The sequence below is a fragment of the Eschscholzia californica genome, unplaced genomic scaffold (assembly GCF_041429995.1).
Source record: "Eschscholzia californica isolate CP2 unplaced genomic scaffold, dmEscCali1.0.p SCAF_4, whole genome shotgun sequence".
Taxonomy (NCBI): Eukaryota; Viridiplantae; Streptophyta; class Magnoliopsida; order Ranunculales; family Papaveraceae; genus Eschscholzia; species Eschscholzia californica.
The window spans coordinates 53,373,046-53,394,108 of record NW_028238461.1 but is presented as its reverse complement, the minus strand read 5'-3'; the positions used below and the strand labels follow the sequence as shown (position 1 = coordinate 53,394,108).

Below are 21,063 nucleotides of genomic sequence, written 5' to 3'. Positions count from 1 at the left end.
AGTAATTTTAGTACGTACAAATAATGAATTTATCTTTGTTTTGTAGGGTAATTCTTAATGGAATCCGTGAGCGTTTGGTTATTTCATGGTGGTAGATTAGAAAATGTGAATAACGAAGTAAAATATATGGGTGGTAAACAAGCCGGAATAGTTCTAACAGACGGGTCAACACTTACAGAACTTCATGAAGTTGTTAATGAAATAGTATGTGAAGATAGCAAGACAAGTTTGACAAAATTGAGTGTTATGGTTTCGGGGACGATTCAAAGTACTTCACCTATGGAAATTATTGAATATTTTGGAGTGAGAGTACTACAATTTTGATGTATGACATGGTGAATGAATTTGTATTTTTGATTTGCAATTATTGAATACTTCGACTAATTAATTTCTTTTATATCTATTACAATTTAGTAATATTGATGACAAATGTTTAAATTTCTTATGGATATGGTCACTTATCCACGCAGTGTGAGTGTAGACTAAATAGAAGACTCCTCGAGACGTCTGAGTCTAGACTCCGGCAGTCTGAGTCTAGACTCCGGCAGTCTGAGTCTAGACCCCTGCAACCTGAGTCTAGACTCCTGCAGTCAGAGTCTAGACTCCTGCAGTCAGAGTCTAGACTCCTGCAGTCTGAGTCTAGACTTGCAGTCTTGTCTCCTGCAGTCTGAGTCTAGACTTGCAGTCTTGTCATCATTGTGATCGTCTAAGTTATTACAACCATGGAAGAACATAAATTTACTTCTTGGAATAGCCACATACATATCAGAATCCGAAAGTGCAACAAGTAAAAGCCACATACATACAACAAGACTTCACAGATTATTTTTCTTCATCGACACAACAATCTATTCATACGAGTTTTTTTTGTTGCGGGACAAAATCAATGCGTTTGACTACCCAAGAGTTCTTCTTCGCTTCTGTATTTCCTTCTTCGTTGTACTCCAACTTTGTCTTTAAAAATTGGAACATAGACTTTAAATAAGTCATACTCCAGCTTTGTTGTCGTTCACCTCCAAGGTTTGAGTCGTAGATAACGATCTTTCTTTCTTAAAGGTGCACGACACCTAGGACCCAATGAACAACTTTATAATTAACAGAGAAATATATTTTGTTTACCATCTTCCACGATTTGCTTGCTACCGGAAGTTCTCCCTTCAAATATTTCATACATCTCTCTTCTTCGCCCAATAATGATTCTTTTCGAGCATGTGGTTTCTTGTGACAAGTATCAAGGAGTTGCTTTGACAAAAATACAAGGAAATACAATATAAGTCATGAATATTAGATGCTCTTTATATTGCAACCACATATTTAACAGCAATACTGCATTAGTAAGAGCAAACTAAGAAATCATGTCGTCATCATCCAATTTTAGTACTATATCTAACTTACCCACAACTGAATTTACACAAACACCATCATCGCATCAGATATGTAGTACTATGAGCAAACTAGTACATAACATACAAAAAAGATACTGCATATAGAAAAACTCTTGTCCGCGTAAAATATTGTAACTTCTGCAACACATTATGCTACATATGTAAATATAGATAAATGGTGATAACAGTTATTGGAAATACATGATCATAATTTGACTTGAAGCTAGACAATATATATATATATATATATATATATATATATATATATATATATATATATATATATATATATATATATATATATCCTTCCACTAAATCTCGTGGCTTCAAGGGAGTTGAAATAAAAATTAAAGTCTTCTTTTTTATGTCCTGGTATTCGCAGAAAAGGGGTGTGCTCACTAAAACATTTTTTGTTTGGAAATAGAAATACCAAACATATATACCAGGACACAAACCAAACATTCTTAACACTAGAGGGAAGCACTAAGGAACTGCAAAAGAATTTGATCATCCTACTAAAAGGGCAATTTCCGTAACATCAAACACCAATATCTAAACATGATCATCTTAACGCATCATGGTTTAGTTAGCTCATTTAGAAGTGCAAGTTTTAATGAACAATTGACTAAACACCCAAAACTCCAAGCAATACTGAATGAATCAAAAACACAATCGAATAGTAGATCCCTCTAATCAAAACATTATGAATGAAATACACAAAACAAATGCATAACCAACAAATTTTGAACAACAAAACTATTAACATGATGAACAAAGTACCACCTGAAGAATATCGGTGAAGCTCCTTTGTCGACGTCCAACCCTAATAATCCAATCAACACCTCCAAATCGAAGCCCTAATTTTCAGTAGATACAACTATCTTAGGTAAATCAAGTATCAAATCTCAATTCTTCTTGTTCATCATCAATGGCCGAAATTTTAAAATCAAGAAGAAGAAGAGAGACACTTACCTTTCCTTAGGGTTTTAGCTTTGGAAATCAAGATGAAGAAGAAGAACGATTTAAGGTGCCAAACCCTGGATGGAAGAGCTGATTGAAGAAAAGGGAAGGGTTGAAGGTCGTCTGAACTTTGTTGGAATCGTTTGAGAGAGAGAAAAGGGTTTCTCGTTTTCCCTTGAAAATTAGGGTGAAATTCGTTGTCTAGATAATCTAGACTTGATTTATATGCAGGGGTAAATGTGTAAGAAATTACTTAAAAACGGGTCATTGAAAAATATGGGTTAGTCCATCAAAGTCTTTTGGGTCAAAGGTCATTTGACCCAAATTCCCAAAAACCTTAAAAAAATTATGTTATACATAACACGTTTTTGTTTACAAAAAACACAAAATCGTTGAAGAACATAAACCCTAAACCCAAAAAACCGAAAAAAAAACCCCAAAATAACTTTGAAAATCTTGAACAAAATCACCAAAATCTTGAACCAAACTTCATTATAACTGATACTAGACATGCAAGATCAAGTATAAATAGTTACTCACCTGAGGTTGATGATTGTTCGTTTATGATGAATTTGGCCGTTTCAAAAGGGAACAACGGTTGAAGAGTCGTGGTCGGTTTTTTCACCTGGAACTTTTAATGTGACGATTGAAGAGAAGAGACGGTTAAAGAAAGCGAAATGGTTTTTCGATTTTCTAGGGTTTAGAGGGTTTCGGTTGTTTGGTTTTTTGAAGAGAAAGAAACTGAGAAAAGGTTTCTGATTTTTGAAAGATGGAGAGAGAAAGTGAAAATATCTTTTGCTTTTTTGAAACCTAAATCACGCTAAATTTTGTGTTGTAAAATCTTTCGTCCGGCTTCTACGAAAAAATTGGCGGGAATTGATTTGGGATTCGAATGGAAATGGTTTTATCCATAAGAGGGTATTAGGGTCCAAAAATGAAAAAGACAAATCTTTTTTTCTGAAAAGATCGGACCCTATCCCCTTACTAGATATTATTTTGGGCCTAAAACTCATGGACTTTTTTATAAAGTATTCGCATCCGGGGAAATTTTCTCATATGCCCAAATTAGCTATCTTGAAAATATCCTAGTATAATACTATTCGTTTTACCGATCCGCACATTACTTACTAAATGATTAACAGCTTCTACAAGCTGTTAGCTTCATCACCCATCACCACTAAGAGGGAAATAACCTTAGTAACAGGCATCCACATATAATTTGTGCATGTTCCTCTTTGCTAGAACCTCACGATTCGACACTTCCTTTTCTAGGATGGCGGTTTCTCTTTTTTAACTTTTGTACGTCATTCATTACTACATATTGTCTCCAACAAAAAGTAGTAGCAAAAAGTAAAGATGTCTCTATTTCCACCACCCATGTAATGAAAAAACCCCATATCACTTTTGTTTCTCTATCTCTACAATTTCTTCTGATTTGGAAGTTTCATTAAACATTCCAACTACTACTATCTAGTGGTGGGTCTTTCAAGAAATCTTATTTAACAGAGAATTCAGTCTGGGGTTTCAGAAATGGCGGGAGTTACCAAAGCAGAACGGAACCTTTCAACTTCCATCAGGTAGTTAGTTCCCTATCTTCCATATGATTTCAGATGAAATGGGTGTGTCTGTAATGGATTTAATACAGATTTTGAAGTAGATTGCTAGTGTTTTTTTTTTTTTCTAGGTCCGATCTGAAATCTGACTCGATATCAGAATTGACTCGAGTCGGGATTTCATTGTATTTGTATTCTCGGATTGCTCATGTCTGACATATTTGAATGACTGATTTTGGTCTATTTGAGGCAGACGAGTCAGATTTGAAGAAGAAGAAAAAAATCAACACCACCTAATAAGACTTAACTGGAAGAGTAATGCTAGGAACAAGAAAAACTAAACAGAGTCGGGGTAGAAATTCTATGTGGTTTGCCTTCATTCGTGGTTTAGTAGATCTTAATTATCGGAAGCACGAATCAGAGCAAGCCACATAAGATTTCTGCCCAGTGTCTATCTAGTTTTCTTGTTCTCTAGCAATTGTCTAACTGTAACTAAAACACCAATTTTAATTGGAATTTACTTCTTCAGAGATGTTTAAGAAGACAATACTAGTCCTGTTGGTGGGACTTTTGGCATGGGCTTATCGATCCATTCAACCACCACCACCCAAAATTTGTGGAACTCCAGGTGGTCAACCAATTACAGCAACTAGGGTAAAGCTCAGTGATGGAAGACATTTAGCCTATAAAGAACATGGAGTTCTAAAAGATCGGGCCAAGTATAAGATTGTCTTCGTTCATGGTTTCGGTACTTGCAGACATCATTCATTTCCTCTGTCTAAGGTTCTTCTCGTTTTCGATTTCCTTTCTTTGTAGGTGATGTTAGATCTTTGTCTGGGTAATCTGAATAATGTGGGGGTTTTTATAGGAAATCGCCGAAGAACTAGGAATCTACTTGGTGTCATTTGACCGAGCTGGGTATGGAGAAAGCAATCCAAATCCAAAAAGAAATGAGAAGAGTAATGCATTGGATATAGCGGAACTTGCTGATCAGTTAGGCCTAGGATCGAAATTCTATGTGATTGGATTTTCCATGGGAGGTCAGGTTGTTTGGGGCTGTCTCAAATACATTCCTCACAGGTATAAAAGTCAACCTTACTGCTTTCTGTTCTCTACTCAAATCTGTATTATTTTTGTTCCCCTAATGTCTTTTCCGTGTCATTTGGTATCGAAAAACTGACAGGTTAGCGGGAGCAGCACTAATAGCACCAGTTGTTAACTACTGGTGGCCTAGTTTTCCAGCCAATTTATCGAAAGAAGCTTATAACAAGCAACTCGTACAGGATCAATGGACACTTAGGGTGTCTCACTATGCACCGTTCCTCACTTACTGGTGGAATACTCAGAAATGGTTTCCTTCTTCAAGTGTTGCTTCCTACAATCCTGCCATCTTTTCTGCTCAGGATAGACAACTCTTTCCCAAGCTTGCAGGGAATAAGGATCACAGGGTAATTTTGTTCCTCGACTACCCGAACTCGTAAAGTATGAAGTAATATATAACTAATATATCAAGTGGTTGTGAATGAATAACGCCATCCAAAATGCTGAAATGTCGTAGATTCAACATCAAGTGTATATTTTGTTTTAGTAGTATTACAAGTTTTTCTTTATATTATGGGTGTGAAGTATTATACTGTGTTGAATATACGCGAATCCATCTTCGTGAATCCGCATTTGCTACCGATTGATGAATTTCTTGCTTTCTCACCCCTCAGGCACAAGCAAGGCAGCAAGGGGAGTTTGAGTCTATTCATCGTGACTTAAATGTCGGTTTTGGAAGTTGGGAGTTAGATCCTATGGAACTTGAGAATCCATTTCCGTACAACGAAGGTTCTGTTCACTTATGGCATGGAGGTGAAGATTTACTTGTACCAGTTAGTCTGCAACGATATATTGCCGAAAAGCTGCCATGGATTCAATATCATGAACTAACAGGAACAGGTCATATGTTCCCATATGCTGATGGTATGAGCGATACTATCTTAAAGAGTCTCTTGCTTGGGGAAAAGTACGTAAACAAAGTGAGTTCATAAGTTTTAGAGTTCAATGTAGTGACTGAACCACGTCTGTTTGGCTTTCATATGATTTTTAATGGACATTTTATCTATTGGGCTTCATGTTATAGTAACAGTTGCATATTTGTTTGGTCATGGTGATGATACTGAACATTTTTCTTGGCTCACTAGATTGTTATGTTAGTGTTTCAACAATCTACTCTCAACTCTAATAGATTCGAAGAACTAACACAACACTGTTGAGAACTTGAATCAAATCAAGTTGACAGCAAGAACTCAATAAACTAGATTGAATGACTTCGTTTTATTAATAATAAAGGCTTAAATATTCATTCAATACATAGACTCTAACCGAAGAACCTTAAAAATAGTCCAGTTTAAACCGACGTGGTAACATGACTTGGAGTTTGGACTGACTCAAAGTAAACTGACTTCCCTAGTAACTCTTTCAATCTCTCCCTTAAGCTAACTGTTATCCAACAATTAGTTTTACACTAGGAACTTCACATACACCCAACAATTCTAAAAGTTTCTTAAAGGCATCAAGATTTAACGGTTTAGCCATGGCATCAGCCACCTGATCTTCAGTACCACAATGAATCAATTTAACTTCTCCATCTTTAATCAGGTCCTTTAAGAAATGAAACCTCACATCAATATGTTTACTACGTCCATGCATAACTGGATTTTTGGACAATTTGATGGTCGAGTTGTTATCACACATGATAGTGGTACAACCTCCTTCTGAAAGTCCCAACTCCTAACTGCTTGACAGGCGCAAGCAGCAGCTGTCACAAACTCAGCTTTTGTGATTGATAGAGTCACTATTGATTGCTTCTTTGAACTTCATGAAACTGCACCTGAGCTCATCATAAATACGTATCCAGATGCGCTCGTTCTATCCTCCATGTCTCCAGCATAATCACTATCAGTGAATCCTGACAATTCACATTCACCTTCACTTCCGTGCTTATAAAGAGTCCCATAATTTGCATCCCTCTTAAGTACCTAAGACCTCTCTTGGCTGTTTTCAAGTGAAGGTCGGTTGACTTTGTCATATATCTACTTAAAACACAAATAACAAACATCATGTCGGATCTTGTGGTTGTGAGATGCATTAAGCTTCCTATCAACCGTTTGTAGTATGTTTCATCAACTACTACTCCAGCAACATTTTTGCTGATTTTGAAACCAGGAACTATGGGATTGCTTACTGAATTACTTTCCACCATACCAAACCTCTTCAAGACTCCTGATGCATTATGCATATTTTCTTTGGCATGTGTAAATGTCATCAAAATTTTACAAAATTTCGATACCAAAAAATATCGCATCTTTCCTAAGTCAGTCATATCAAATTCTCTCACCATTGAAGCTTTAAATTTAGAGAATATGACTTCATCGTCACCAGTAAAGATTGAATCGTCTACACAATTACTTCGAATGACAAATTCTCCTTTGCTGCTCCTTTTTGTGAACAATGTTCGCTCACTGTGACATTTTTCAAAATCTTCAACAACGAAATGAGCTTCAATTCGACTAAACCAAGCTCGTGGAGCTTGTTTTAGTGCATACAAAGCTTTGTGTGATTTGTGGACCAAATGCTCGCTGCCTTTTTCTTTCTCATACCCCTTTGGATACTCCACATAGACATCTTCATTGAGTTCTCAATGAAGAAACGTGGACTTAACATCCAACTGGAAAATTTCCCACTGTTTTTGCGCTGCCAAAGCCATGATCATCCTCACCATCCACCAAGTACATTTGCGAATATCATTTGGCAACTAAACGCGCTTTATGTTTATCGATCTGCCCATGTTCATTGTACTTGGTTTTTTACACCCACTTTACTCTAATTTTCTTTGCCTCCAATCTGTAATTCGGTGAGTGTCCAAGTCTTGTTTTTCTCAATTGACTTAATTTCACCATCCACCAAGTACATTTGCGAATATCATTTGGCAACTAAACGCGCTTTATGTTTATCGATCTGCCCATGTTCATTGTACTTGGTTTTATACACCCACTTTACTCTAATTTTCTTTGCCTCCAATCTGTAATTCGGTGAGTGTTCAAGTCTTGTTTTTCTCAATTGACTTAATTTCACAATCCATGGCTAATCTCCACCTTACATTCTTCACGGCTTCGTCGAAATATAATAGATAATCTGGTTGCACCATATTAACTTCATCCTCTAATAAACCTTCTCCACTAACATAGTCATGCATTCACGAAGGGGGTCACCTCACTCTCCCACCCTTGTCACCCTTTTCGTCACTTAAAATAGATGAACCATCTCCATCTGTCTTAACTTTAACTCTATTTCCTTTCTCGGTTTCATTTTTCCCTTCTTCACACTTACTTCTTTATCATCGTCACCCTATTCCAAATCAATTAAAATTTGTTCTTCATAGCTCACGTCCCAATCATACTGTTTCTCTTCTTCAAAAATCACATCCTACTCACAACGATCTTCTTAGAAATAGGGTTATATAATCTGTATGCTTTGGACTCTTCAGTACGACCCAATAGCACACAAGTCAGGTTTTGCCATGAAGATTAGACCTCCTCACATCTGGAATGTGTACATGTCCTAAACAACCAAAGACCCTGAAATGTTCAACTGAGGGTGTCACCCCACTCCAAGCCTCCTTAGGTGTAGCATCTTTTACCACCAATGTAGAACATTTGTTTAGTACATAAACAGTCCAACACAAACTCTGGCCAAAAGGTCTTAGGAATATTCTTGACTGATAGCATTGAACAAACCATATTCTGATATTCATCATTGTTTTATTCTTCCTTCTTGACACTCCCTTCTGTTGTGGAGCATATGCAATAGTTAACTGCCTTTTGAGTTTCCAAACCTCGTTGAATTCATGTGAGTTGAACTCTCTTCTTTTATCGGTGCGTAAGCATTTAACAAACATCCCTGGTTCATTCTCAACCGTTGTTACTGTTTATCGGATCCTTGCATAGGAAAGATGACTGAGATGTACGAGTTTCTAAAGGTTCGAACATAGTTTAGACAAGAGAAGATTTTATTTGAACAACAAGAAGAAACACCCAGTGACTACTCAATCAGATCAACTACCCATTTACCAGATTGAACTCAAAATCAAAGTGGGTGCACAACTACCAACCATCAAAAGGCAGAAGTAGCGACAACAGAATTGAACTGATTAGGATTCCAAAAAAAACTGACCTGATTAGGATTCCAAAAAAATTACTTGTAAGAACAAAAAGTCATATAAGTAGTATATAATATTGAGAACATAAACAAATTGAACTGATTAGGATTCCAAAAAAAACTGACCTGAGAGTCGAATCTTCAGAATTTATTTCTTAAACCAGCTACTTGCTTCACAAATGTTGTGTGTGAGATAGAGAGATTTTTAATCAGAAGTAGTGTAGGGATAAAAGGAGAGAATTGGTGATGAAGAAAGTGAGAGAATTCTTTTTACAGAATTTGAAGAGGGAAGGAGTATTAAGGGCACTCACTCGGACTTCATGGACTCGGCAACAGTCACACCCGCCCAAGCCAAAATCTATGATTTCATGTACAAGATTAGATAGGATTTTAGATAGAGTTTGTTTATATCTCATGTATATCTTAAATGTAACCCTAAATGTAATCTCTATATAAACACATATGATATGAATACAAAAACCACCGAGTAATTCAAACTCTCTGACTCTATCTTCCTCACTCGAACCCTCTCGGTTTTCATACTAATACGAATTGGTTTACAATCCTACATGGTATAAGAGCCTATATATATATATATATATATATTTTTCGATCCTCTTTTGCAACTATGTCTTCGAGTGATGATGTTATCTCTTCCGCTGTCCAAAACAGACAAGTGTTTGATGTCCACCTTTCCGATTCACCCACCACCGTTTTAATCACCCCATTGCTCACAGGAGATAACTATGCCTCCTGGTCTCGTGGTATGACAAAAGCTCTTCGAGCCAAGGATAAACTTGGCTTTGTTGATGGCACCATTGTCAAACCCACGTCTCCTACGGAGCTACATTCATGGTCTCGTTGCAACGATTTGGTTGCGAGTTGGATTCTCAACTCAGTTGCACCGGACATTCAATCTTCAATTTTATATGATGAGTCCGCGGCTGAAACTTGGAAGAATCTTTATGAACGTTTTTTTCAGACTAACGCTCCAAAAACATTCCAACTCAAGAGAGCTATTTCCTCTTTGAAACAAGAGAGATTAGATGTTTCGACGTATTTCACTCAACTCAAATCCTTACAAGATGAACTCCAATCCCTCATGTCTGTTGAACCATGCATTTGTACTCAGATTTTACTCATGGATCCCTTTCCATCCATTTTGCGTATACTCTCTCTTGTTAAACAGGACGAGGTACAACAAAACATTATGAACTCAAACTCTCATGGTTCCGAAGCCGCAACCTTGGCTGTAGGAAATGGTGGTCGTTCGGATCGAAATGATCAAACTCGTCCAAAGCGACAACGTCCCTATTGCGATTACTGTCATATGCATGGACATGTCAAATCGACTTGCTACCAATTAAATGGTTATCCACCTCGATCAAGTCCAGCAACTCGGCCAAGGGGGCGCCCACAGCAGAATCCGTTAGCTGTTCCTGTTCTTGCTCTTCCACCCCAGAATTCGATCCAACAGGGAGTGCCTGCAGCGACTTCGTTGACCAGGGAACAATATCAGGGCCTCATTTCGTTATTAGACCAGTCCCGTCAGACTACAGGCACCCCCAGTACCTCCAACCAGCAAGCCGAACCCACCATCAACCTAACTGGTATGTATTTTAACTCTTCTACTTGGGTAATCGACTCCGGAGCAGCTAAACACATTTGCTCTTCTTTATCACGTTTTACAAACTATGTTGATGCACCTCCTAATTATTTTGTAAGACTTCCCAATGGAACACGTATTCGTGTTCTTCACATCGGATCGATTTCATTCTCAAAAACATTTATTCTTAATAATGTTTTACATATCCAGACTTCAAAATCAATCTGATTTTCGTATCCGAAACAACTACTTCTTTAACGTGTGAAGTGTTTTTTAATTCTACCTCGTGTGTCTTTCAGGACCCAACGACGGGATCGACGATTGGACTTGGTGATCGATCTGAAGGACTCTACTTTCTTCGCACGGACCCTAGAATTTGCTCCATTTCTTGTTTTTCTAGTAGTAGTAGTCATATGCTTGGTTCCAGCCCTTTATCCTGGAAATCCAAGAAACAACCCACCGTTGCTAAGTCATCCGCTGAAGCTGAATATCGTTCCTTGCTAACCTCACTTGTGAATTACAATGGATCAAATCTCTCCTTCATGATCTAGGAATCAATCATTCCTCTCTTATGTCTGTCTATTGTGACAATCGTGCGGCGCTTCATATTGCCGACAACCCCGTTTTTCATGAACGAACGAAACATATTGAAATTGATTGCCATTTCGTTCGTGAGAAGATTAAAGACAACACAGTTGCTCCCCACTTTACACCGACCGCTGAACAACTTGCAGACATATTCACTAAACCTCTCGGTGCCGAAGCTTTCTCGAAGACAATTGGCAAGTTGGGCCTCGTCTCCATCTCCGCTCCAACTTGAGGGGGAGTATTAAGGGCACTCACTCGGACTTCAAGGACTCGGCAACAGTCACACCCGGCCAAGCCAAACTCTATGATTTCATGTACAAGATTTGTTAGGATTTTAGATAGAGTTTGTTTCTATCTCATGTATATCTTAAATGTAACCCTAAATGTAATCTCTATATAAACACATATGATATTAATACAAAAAACACCGAGTAATTCAAACTCTCTGACTCTATCTTCCTCACTCGAATCCTCTCGGTTTTCATACTAATACGAATTGGTTTACAATTCTACAAGGAGTTGGTGCCTTGGTGGTAAAGAAGAAAAGGTTTTTTCTAACGTTTTTGAATGGAGGGAAATTGTGGATGAAAGGGGATACGGTAAAGAGGTTTTTGATTTTCTTTTTGCTGAAAAATTAACTTTCCTAATTCTTATTTTTAAAAAATTATGTTAAATTGGTGCGTTAGCATTTAAAGTGTCTTGATAACGGTCTCTAAAATAACCACTGACACTTTATTTTGGAGATCCTAGTTAAGTTTTGCATTGGAGATAGTTTCTAGGCAAAAACTGGCACTCTAAATTTAGAGTTTGATTGTTGCATCGGAGATGCTCTTAAGTAATCAAATCTCACCAACTAAATAAGAGATGATTGAGACAATCCAAAGGTTGGGAATTTCAAATCAAAATCAATCTTCTATGTTAAGCTATCTCTTTTGTTAATTGAAAATAGTCCGTTGATCTGGGGAAATAAGAATATTATCTGGAGTGGAAAATTTTAAAGGAAAGACGTGAAATTCAAAAGATTTTCCGGAAAAACAAATTTTAAGTAGAAATAAAATGTTTCTTCTTCAATTCCGGCCACCATCGCCACCATCATTTTCTCTTCTTTTTTCTTCCACCTTCTCTCTAACCTCTCTCCCTCTCTTTCATGTTGCTCTCTCTCTCTCTCTCTCTCTCTCTCTCTCTCTCTCTCTCTCTCTCTCTCTCTTCTCTCTCTTTCTCTTTCCCACACACAATTTATATCTCTATCTTTCTCACAATCCCTCTCTATATCTCACTCTCTCTTTTGCATACATAGTTCCGGCGAAGGGAATGTTTTCCGTCGCCGGAGCCAGACCTCGAGGAGGGTTTCGTGGTTGGTCGACCACAAAATGTTTCGTAGTTGACCAATCCACGAGATCTACTGTGTACATCTTGTAGTCGGTCGACCACGAAGCATTTCTTGACCATCCGACCACGAGATGTAGAAAGAATAAGAGTGAGATATGAGATCGGGGTTTAGGGAGCGCGAGTCTTAGCAAGACAAAGAGAGAGAATGAGATACAGTGATAGAGAGATGCAGTGGTAGAGAGAAAAAAAAAAAAGGAAGAGAGGCGTGAATGATGATGGTGGTTGCCGGATTTGATGATCGGAAAAAGAGAGATGAGAGAAAAAGATTTGGAAAAAGAAATTAACATCGCTGGCAATGACAGTTTGCCGGCGATCGTTGCCGATTAGAGAAAAAATGGTGAACAAAATTTTATTCCCCATAACAATTAGAAAATGGTGGGTGCTTTAGGGAAACAATAAAAGTTTCGAGGGAAAAAGGTGGAAACCCCAAAAAACACTCACCAAACACACCCCTCTAGTCGTGGGCATAAAGCCGCCGACCGTAGATGGTCGGCGACGTCTTTCTCTCTTCTCTCTCTCCTCTTTACTTCTCTTCTCTCTCTCCTCTTTACTTCTCTTCTCTTTTCGTTTCTCTCTTTTTTTTTGTCTAAGTTCCGGCGAAGGGGAGAGCCCCTTCGTCGAATACCTTCGCCTGGTTCCCTTCGTCTGCAAACCAAACGAAGGTCGTCTGGATTTGGTTCTTCCAGATCCAAACGAGATTCCGCCGAGGGGAAATCCCCTTTCCCGAAACTTGGAGAGAACGAGAGAGGTAAAGAAGAGATAGAGAAGAAAAGAGAGAGTAGCTTACTGAATTTGGTGGTGGTGATCAGCGTCATTAATGGTGGAGGTCCTCGAAGTATGACAGAAGTCGTCGGAGTTCTAGTTGAGGTGAGAAGGGAAGAAGAAAGATTAAAAGAGTGGAAAATAATTAAGGGTGATGTTAAATTTGTTTCCTCCAAAAACATATTTCCTCGAAAACATTGCTTATTTCCCCAAAACACGGACTTTAAAAAATATATTGGTCAAGTAAAGTTGATGAGTTTTGTATAAAGTTTTTGCTTGCCAAATTTTTTTTGTTATTTCTCCAAATCAACGGCCTTGAAAACATCCTAGCATATAATATCCACACATTACTAAATGCAGTTCTCACATAAAGGATTAACAGCTTCTACAGTTCTGGCGTAAAGGATTAAGAGCTTCTACAAATTGTTAGCTTCATCACCCATGATCACCACTAAGAGAGAAATAACCTTGGTAACAGGCATATACATATATCATTTGTGCTTCTTCCTCTTTGCTAGAACCTAATGATCGGACACTTCCTCTTTAGGATGGTCAATGGTGGCTTTCCCTCTACTCTGAACAAACATGCTGACCTGACCCACCTCTAAAAGGGAAAGAAGTCTGAATCAAATTCTCTTTCTTAACTTTTGTGGGTCATTCATTACTACATGTGTCTCCAACAATAAAGTAGTAGTAGCAAAATGTGAAGAAGTTTTTTATTTCCGCCACCCATGTACTGAAAATTTCTTCTGATTTGGTGGGTCTTTCACGAAATCTTATCTTATTTAAGAGAGAATTCAGTCTGGGTTTCAGAAATGGCGGGGAGTTACCAAAGAAAATTTCAGCAGCATCATCAGCTAGGTCTCATACCAGAAAATTAGAACAGAACGGAACCTGTTAACTTCCATCAGGTACGTAGTTCCCTATCTGATTTCAGATTCGTTTCGTTTCTTCTCCAAATAATTAAAATTAATTTTGTTCTGTTTAGTGAGTTTTTGTTGTTTATTGTGTTGGTTTTGAGCCATTTATTAGTTTTAAAGAAATATTTAGAATTAAATTGTTAGAATTTAGATGAAATTGGTGTGTCTATGGCTGTAAACGTTAGCTTATCGAATCGGATATAGCCATATTCGGATATCCGTATCCGATAATTATCCGACGGATCGGATATCATATATCAATATCTAAATCTCACTCCGATAATAATAACCCAATTATCTGATGTCCGAAACAAAAAAAAAATTAATATTTTAAGTTTAAATTTTTAACCGTTACATCTAAATAATAAATCTCAACCATCCATGTCATATATTATTACTATTAAAATTTATATTTTTATTACTTTTTATATTACTTATCGGATACGGATATTTATCGGATCCATATCCGATATCCGATAAGGAATATCCTAATCAATATTCGAAATTTTAGATTTTTTAAAGAAATCGAATACGGATTCGGATCAGATGTCGAATATTCGGATATCCATTGACAGGCTTAATACGTAGTCAGGATTTCATTGTGTTTGTATTTTAGGATTGGTGATGTGATAAGCACGATGACCGCCTAAGTTAAACCAATAATCAAAGAGGCCTAAAGCCCGACAACATAGAGCCTAAAGCCCGACTACATCTGCTTTATTTAGTGCTTAAATTACATGGGATAAATCTTTGTGATAAATTGCTTCCACCGAGACTCGATCCCAAGACGTCATGGGCTTAAGATGGATGTCCAACCACTACAACAAAGGGTGGTGGACATGTGTGACACATTTGAATGACTGATTTTCGTCTATTTGAGGCAAACGAGTCAGATTTGAGAAAAAAAAAATCAGCACCACCTAATAAGACTTAACTGTAAGAATAATGCTAGGAAAAACAAGAAAAACTAAACAGCATCGGGGTAGAAATCCTGTGTGACTTGCCTTGATTCGTGGTTTAGTAGATCTTAATCATCGGAAGCACAAATCACAGAAAGTCACATAAGATTTCTGCCCAGAGTCTGCCTAATTTTTCTTGTTCTCTAGCAATTGTCTAACTGTAGTTAAAACACCAATTTTAATTGGAATTTACTTCTTCAGGGATGTTTAAGAAAACAATACTAGTCCTGTTGGTGGGACTCTTGGCATGGGCTTATCAATCGATTCAACCACCACCACCCAAAATTTGTGGAACTCCAGGTGGTCCACCCATTACAGCAACTAGGGTAAAGCTCAGTGATGGAAGACATTTAGCCTATAAAGAACATGGAGTCCCAAAAGATCAAGCCAAGTATAAGATAGTTTTCGTTCATGGTCTCCGTGTTTGCAGACATCATTCATTGCCTCTGTCTAAGGTTCTTCTCGTATTCGATTTCCTTTCTTTCTAGGTGATGTTAGATCTTTGTCTGGGTAATCTAAATTATGTGGGGTTTATAGGAAATCGCCGAAGAACTAGGAATCTACTTGGTGTCATTTGACAGAGCTGGGTATGGAGAAAGTGATCCAAATCCAAAACGAAATGAGAAGAGTAATGCATTGGATATAGCGGAACTTGCTGATCAGTTAGGCCTAGGATCGAAATTCTATGTGATTGGGTTTTCCATGGGTGGTCAGGTTGTTTGGGGCTGTCTCAAATACATTCCTCACAGGTATAAAAGTCAACCTTACTGCTTTCTGTTCTCCACTCAAGTCTGTAATATTATTGTTCCCCTAATGTCTTTTTCCGTGTCATTTGGTATCGAAAAACTGACAGGTTAGCAGGTGCAACACTAATAGCACCAGTTGTTAACTACTGGTGGCCTAGTTTTCCAGCCAATTTATCGAAAGAAGCTTATAACAAGCATCTCGTACAGGATCAATGGACACTTAGGGTGTCTCACTATGCACCGTTCCTCACTTACTGGTGGAATACTCAGAAATGGTTTCCTTCTTTAAGTGTTAATTCCCACAACCCTGCCATGTTCACTGATCAGGATAGACAACTCTTACCCAAGATTGCATCAAATAAAGATCACAGGGTAAGTATGTTCCTCGATACCATTTTTTCCCTCTTAATCACTTTTAGTGGAAACTCATCAACTACCCGAACTCGTAAAGTATGAAGTAATATAACTAATATATCAAGTGGTTGTGAATAAAGAACGCCATCCAAAATGCCTAAGTGTCGTAGATTCAACATCAAGTGTATATTTTATTTTAGTAGTATTACAAGTTTTTCTTTATATTATGGGTATGAAGTATTATACAGTGTTGAATATACGCGAATCGTCTTCGTGAACCCGTATTTGCTACAGATTAATGAATTTCTTGCTTTCTCACCCCCTCAGGCACAAGCAAGGCAGCAAGGGGAGTTTGAGTCTGTTCATCGTGACTTAAATGTCGGTTTTGGAAGTTGGGAGTTTGATCCTATGGAACTTGAGAATCCATTTCCGAATAACGAAGGTTCTGTTCACTTATGGCATGGAGATGAAGATTTACTTGTACCAGTTAGTCTGCAACGATATATTGCCGAAAAGCTTCCATGGATTCAGTATCATGAACTAACAGGAGCAGGTCATGTGTTCCCATATGCTGATGGTATGAGCGATACTATCTTAAAGAGTCTCTTGCTTGGGGAGAAGTACGTGAAAGAAGTGAGTCAATAAGTTTTGGAGTTCAATGTAGTGACTGAACCACGTCTTTTTGGCTTTCGATTTTTCATGGACATTTTATCTATTCGGCTTTATGTTATAGTAACAGTTCCATATTTCCTTGGTCATGGTGATGATACTGAAAATTGTTCTTGAGCTCACTAGATTGTTGTGTTAATGGTAAACCATCTACTCTCAACACTAGATTTGAAGAACTAATTTGTGAAGGAGGCGCCTTACGGGATGCGCCTATAAAACTTCCAAAACGTTTTATCTACTCAATATTTTTGTACAGGACATAAACCCAGTCTTCCTGTTGCGTGTCCGAAGTGTAAACAGCATTTTTGCTTCGATTGTTATATTTATAAGCTTGAGAGTTTCGACAATTGTCGAGGTTGCGAGAGTCTTGGACATTCAAAGCCAATCAACAATAGTGTGAATCATGCCACTATGTTTTGGATCCTGAAGCTAGAACTGGGATTCCAGGTTTAGCTGGAACCAAAAATACTACCTCCTTCAACAAACTTGAACTCACAAGACTGGTGTTTTACTGAACCATATGACATCAACCTGACCTAAAATGGACAGTATCAAAATGTAAACTACAAACAACTAACATGATGTGTGAGAAGTTTCTTGTTGTCATCAAAATGAGGCCTCCAAATCCCTTACAGATCATGAGAAACCAACGTTAACTTGTGATCTATTAGTGAATTTTCCTAAATTTGAAATGAGCTAAAAAAAAAAATCTTACAAACACATTTTATCAAATTTATATATAGCCATATAGGCCACGGGTTGTGACATTCATAATATTCTCGAGAGAGTAAAGACTTTGGTCAATTAATTTTAACCTAGAGACAACCTTGTTTTGGGTCTGAAAAAAGATTTGTTTGCTTTTTCATCCATAATCTTCAACCTTAACTTCGACCACTACTACCACTTTTGACCACCGCCACCACCGTGTTTCTCTTTCTCTATTTCGGCGAAGGAGCCCCAAATCAGAGTGTGTCCAGGTTTGAGGGCCTCCCTTAAACCAGAGTCTCTGTTGGGGCAAAGGTTTTCCTTCACCCCAACAAAGAGAGACAGAGAGAGAAAGAGAAACAAATGGTGGCGGTGGTCGGAAACGGTGATGGTGGTCGAAGGTGGTGTTTAGAAGAAGTAGATGAAGATTAAGGACTAAAGACAGTTTTTGAACTCAAGCAAGTTTTTATTCCCACTGAATACTTCGGATGCCCCCAAAATTACACTGCCTATTTATATATAAAATGACAAGGAAACTGACAATTTCAACGTCAGTTTGGCGTGAATCCATCCCACTGTTGATTTCACCCCACTTTCTATCTCTTATTGAAAACTGGATAAATCCAAAACGTTGGACGGGGATTCACGCTGAATTTGTCCGCTTCCTGTCACGGTTGGTAAGTCAGTTGTGTACACGTACCATAATGTGATACTGATTGAAGCAACATTTCCTAAAAGGGTTGATGTGCTATGTGCATTTAAGGTGCCAACTTCCCCTTTGCGTATAATTGGGAATTTTTACAAGTTATTCTAATAAAGACTCAGAACTCTCTCCGTTGGTTCCTATATACTAACTTTCTTAAATTGTCCAGATCCAGAGACCTTCTCCATAATTGCTTGTCCAGATCCAGAGACCTTCCACGGAGATTTTTGCTTTTTCGGTTAAGGGAAGACACTTCGTCGGATTCCTTTCTTCGTCTCTAATGAAGGTTAGTTTCTTTGTTGGTCTTTAGGACATGTTTTGTTGATCTTTAGGATTTTTTTTTTCGTTCGATTTTTAAAATCGAGTGTTTGGTCATGGGAAACCATTGGGAGTTTCTTCAACAACTTACAACTCTCTCTACCGATGTACCAGAGCCAGTCACCGTCCAAAGATCACCCCAAGAAGTTCAATCCGTAAATTATAGACGATGTGGTTCTTTGGTATTCTTCATAACATTTTGTAGTAGAAGACTCAAGTTGCTGCAATTAATGGAAGAAACCACCGACAATGCTAAACAAGAACTCATAATGGGCAAGGTACAACCACAATACAAAGTGGAGGTCGTACTATTCCATTCAGGGAGGCGGTGGTTCGATTTACAACCCAGATATGGCTGAAGAAGAAGAGGCATCAAACACTTGACCTCTACCTTAATACTAAACATCATAACCAATGAGTTATTGCTCATTTCTTGCAAACATTTTAGTTATAATTTTATTTAATAAAAACAGACCACCTCATAAACTCGATGAGAGGGGTCCACGTGTAGGTTGGGGCTCAAAGCAGCCGCTTTGGTTGCTTTGGGTCTGGGCCGCCCCTGCAGAATAGCAACCCACCAGTTGGACTAGGCAGCTCTAGAGGCACCTCAAGTGGGCTTAACTTGACTTGTTAGACTGTTTGGTTTTATCTTTGTATTTAACTTCATGATTAATTCTCATTAGCCTTTTGACCTATAAATGAAGTTTGATTAAAAAAAAAATTCTTACATTGTTTCTCTCTCTTTAATTACTTCATGCTAAATTAGATTGAGGAGTCCCCTTTAAATCCTGATTTTATAGATAAGTCAAGGAAGAAATTTTAGAACTCTTACAAACAACAAACAATATTTTAAAAAAATTAATTAATTGTTAAAATTGCTAATCTTGGCTCATTCGGTAGGTGTAGATCTGTATATCTAATTAAACCCATATTCTGACAATTAACAACTAAATGTAGATTTCTAATATCCGTCACTTGATGTGAGTTTTGGTGTAAACAACTAAGATCGACTTGATATTTTGTTTTTCAATGCAAGAATCTGAAAAATAAAATATATAAGTTATTTAACAAAACATAGATTACCTTTTTCTCTGGCAACTATGGTTTATTGTACTTAATCGATAATTTTTTAGGTGGGTGATTTGGAAAAATTAATAAAAAATGCTCGAGGTGCAACGACTTTCTCAAGGATTAGTAGAAAGAGAAATTGGGAGGATGGAGTAGAGAGAAGAAAGATAAATGAAGGTTTTAGTTTTATGGGAAGGAGAGAAGAGGAAGAAGAAGAAAAGGAAAATATGGTGGTGGTCGGAGTTAGTGGTTGTAGCCCGAGTTGGTAGTAAGAGATGAAGAAGAAGAAGATGGCTTGTTTCTCTTTAAAATTTTACATTCCAAAAAATTTGTCAAAATTTACATATATTTAAAATTTTCTACTCTGATTACTTTTTTATTTCTCCAAATCACCCGCCCAGAGCTGTGTTTGGGGGCGGGCGGGAAGGGCGTCCGCCCTGGGCCCCCACCCCCAAAGAGGCCCACCTCTTATGAACGTCACACTCAATTATATATGAGTAATCCTAAACACTTCAACGTGAAACTCCATCAGCTCTAGTGGTCAAGTTTGTGGCCTTCCACACCTGAGACACGGGTTTGAAACCCATCACTCGCTTTTTTCCTTTTCCTTATAATTGTTAAGTTGAGAGGAGTATTGCTAAATCAATTCGTATTTATGCTCTGTCACACTTTTTCTTTAAACTGTTTTGTTGTGTGGGTGCATATCTTTAGACGTGCTTTTAAGAAAAAGAGATTTAGGTGTTTTTTTATTCTAACAATACATAAATACTTATGAGAGCAATACATAAATACTTATGAGAAAATCATGATACAAAAGATATCATGTTAAAAAGATCGCTTAGACTCTAAACTATACGTTCTACAAAGATTTTATTTTATCAGTTTAAGTTTATCGTGATCATTAGAAGTCTTTTATCAGCGCGTGGTTCAATTTTTTGCTTGTAATTTTTTTTTATTATACCAATGGCCATAATCAAACTTCGCCCAGGGCCCTCAAATTCCTAGCCACGGCTCTGCACTCGCCATCTTTTTATCATGTGCCGTTTTTAGTATAGGGAAATTTTAAAAGGCCCCCCGTTTTTGTTAAAAGGCCTCCCCGCTAAAAGCGCCCCTCATTATAACCCATTTGGTTATAGGGCCCCCTCTACAAAAGAGCACCTCCTTCATCAATATTTG

The 21,063-nt window shown here is 37.7% G+C and overlaps 3 protein-coding genes across 3 annotated transcripts; all 3 read left to right on the top strand.

The window, feature by feature from the left end:
- Window positions 1–3,779: 3,779 nt before the first annotated feature.
- Window positions 3,780–6,080, top strand: LOC147546124 (uncharacterized). Its single transcript, XM_086638223.1, has 5 exons — window positions 3,780–3,922; window positions 4,428–4,681; window positions 4,767–4,978; window positions 5,082–5,346; window positions 5,614–6,080. Exons 2-5 carry the CDS (start codon window positions 4,430–4,432, stop codon window positions 5,929–5,931), a joined length of 1,047 nt encoding a protein of 348 aa, XP_086494349.1. The 5' UTR covers window positions 3,780–3,922; window positions 4,428–4,429; the 3' UTR covers window positions 5,932–6,080.
- Window positions 6,081–9,728: 3,648 nt separating this feature from the next.
- Window positions 9,729–10,934, top strand: LOC147546123 (uncharacterized). The gene has a single exon (XM_086635895.1). It carries the CDS (start codon window positions 9,729–9,731, stop codon window positions 10,932–10,934), a length of 1,206 nt encoding a protein of 401 aa, XP_086492021.1.
- A 2,983-nt stretch (window positions 10,935–13,917) lies between these two features.
- On the top strand, window positions 13,918–17,253 carry LOC147546122 (uncharacterized). Its single transcript, XM_086673560.1, has 5 exons — window positions 13,918–14,356; window positions 15,526–15,779; window positions 15,862–16,073; window positions 16,178–16,442; window positions 16,752–17,253. Exons 2-5 carry the CDS (start codon window positions 15,528–15,530, stop codon window positions 17,067–17,069), a joined length of 1,047 nt encoding a protein of 348 aa, XP_086529686.1. The 5' UTR covers window positions 13,918–14,356; window positions 15,526–15,527; the 3' UTR covers window positions 17,070–17,253.
- Window positions 17,254–21,063: the final 3,810 nt, after the last annotated feature.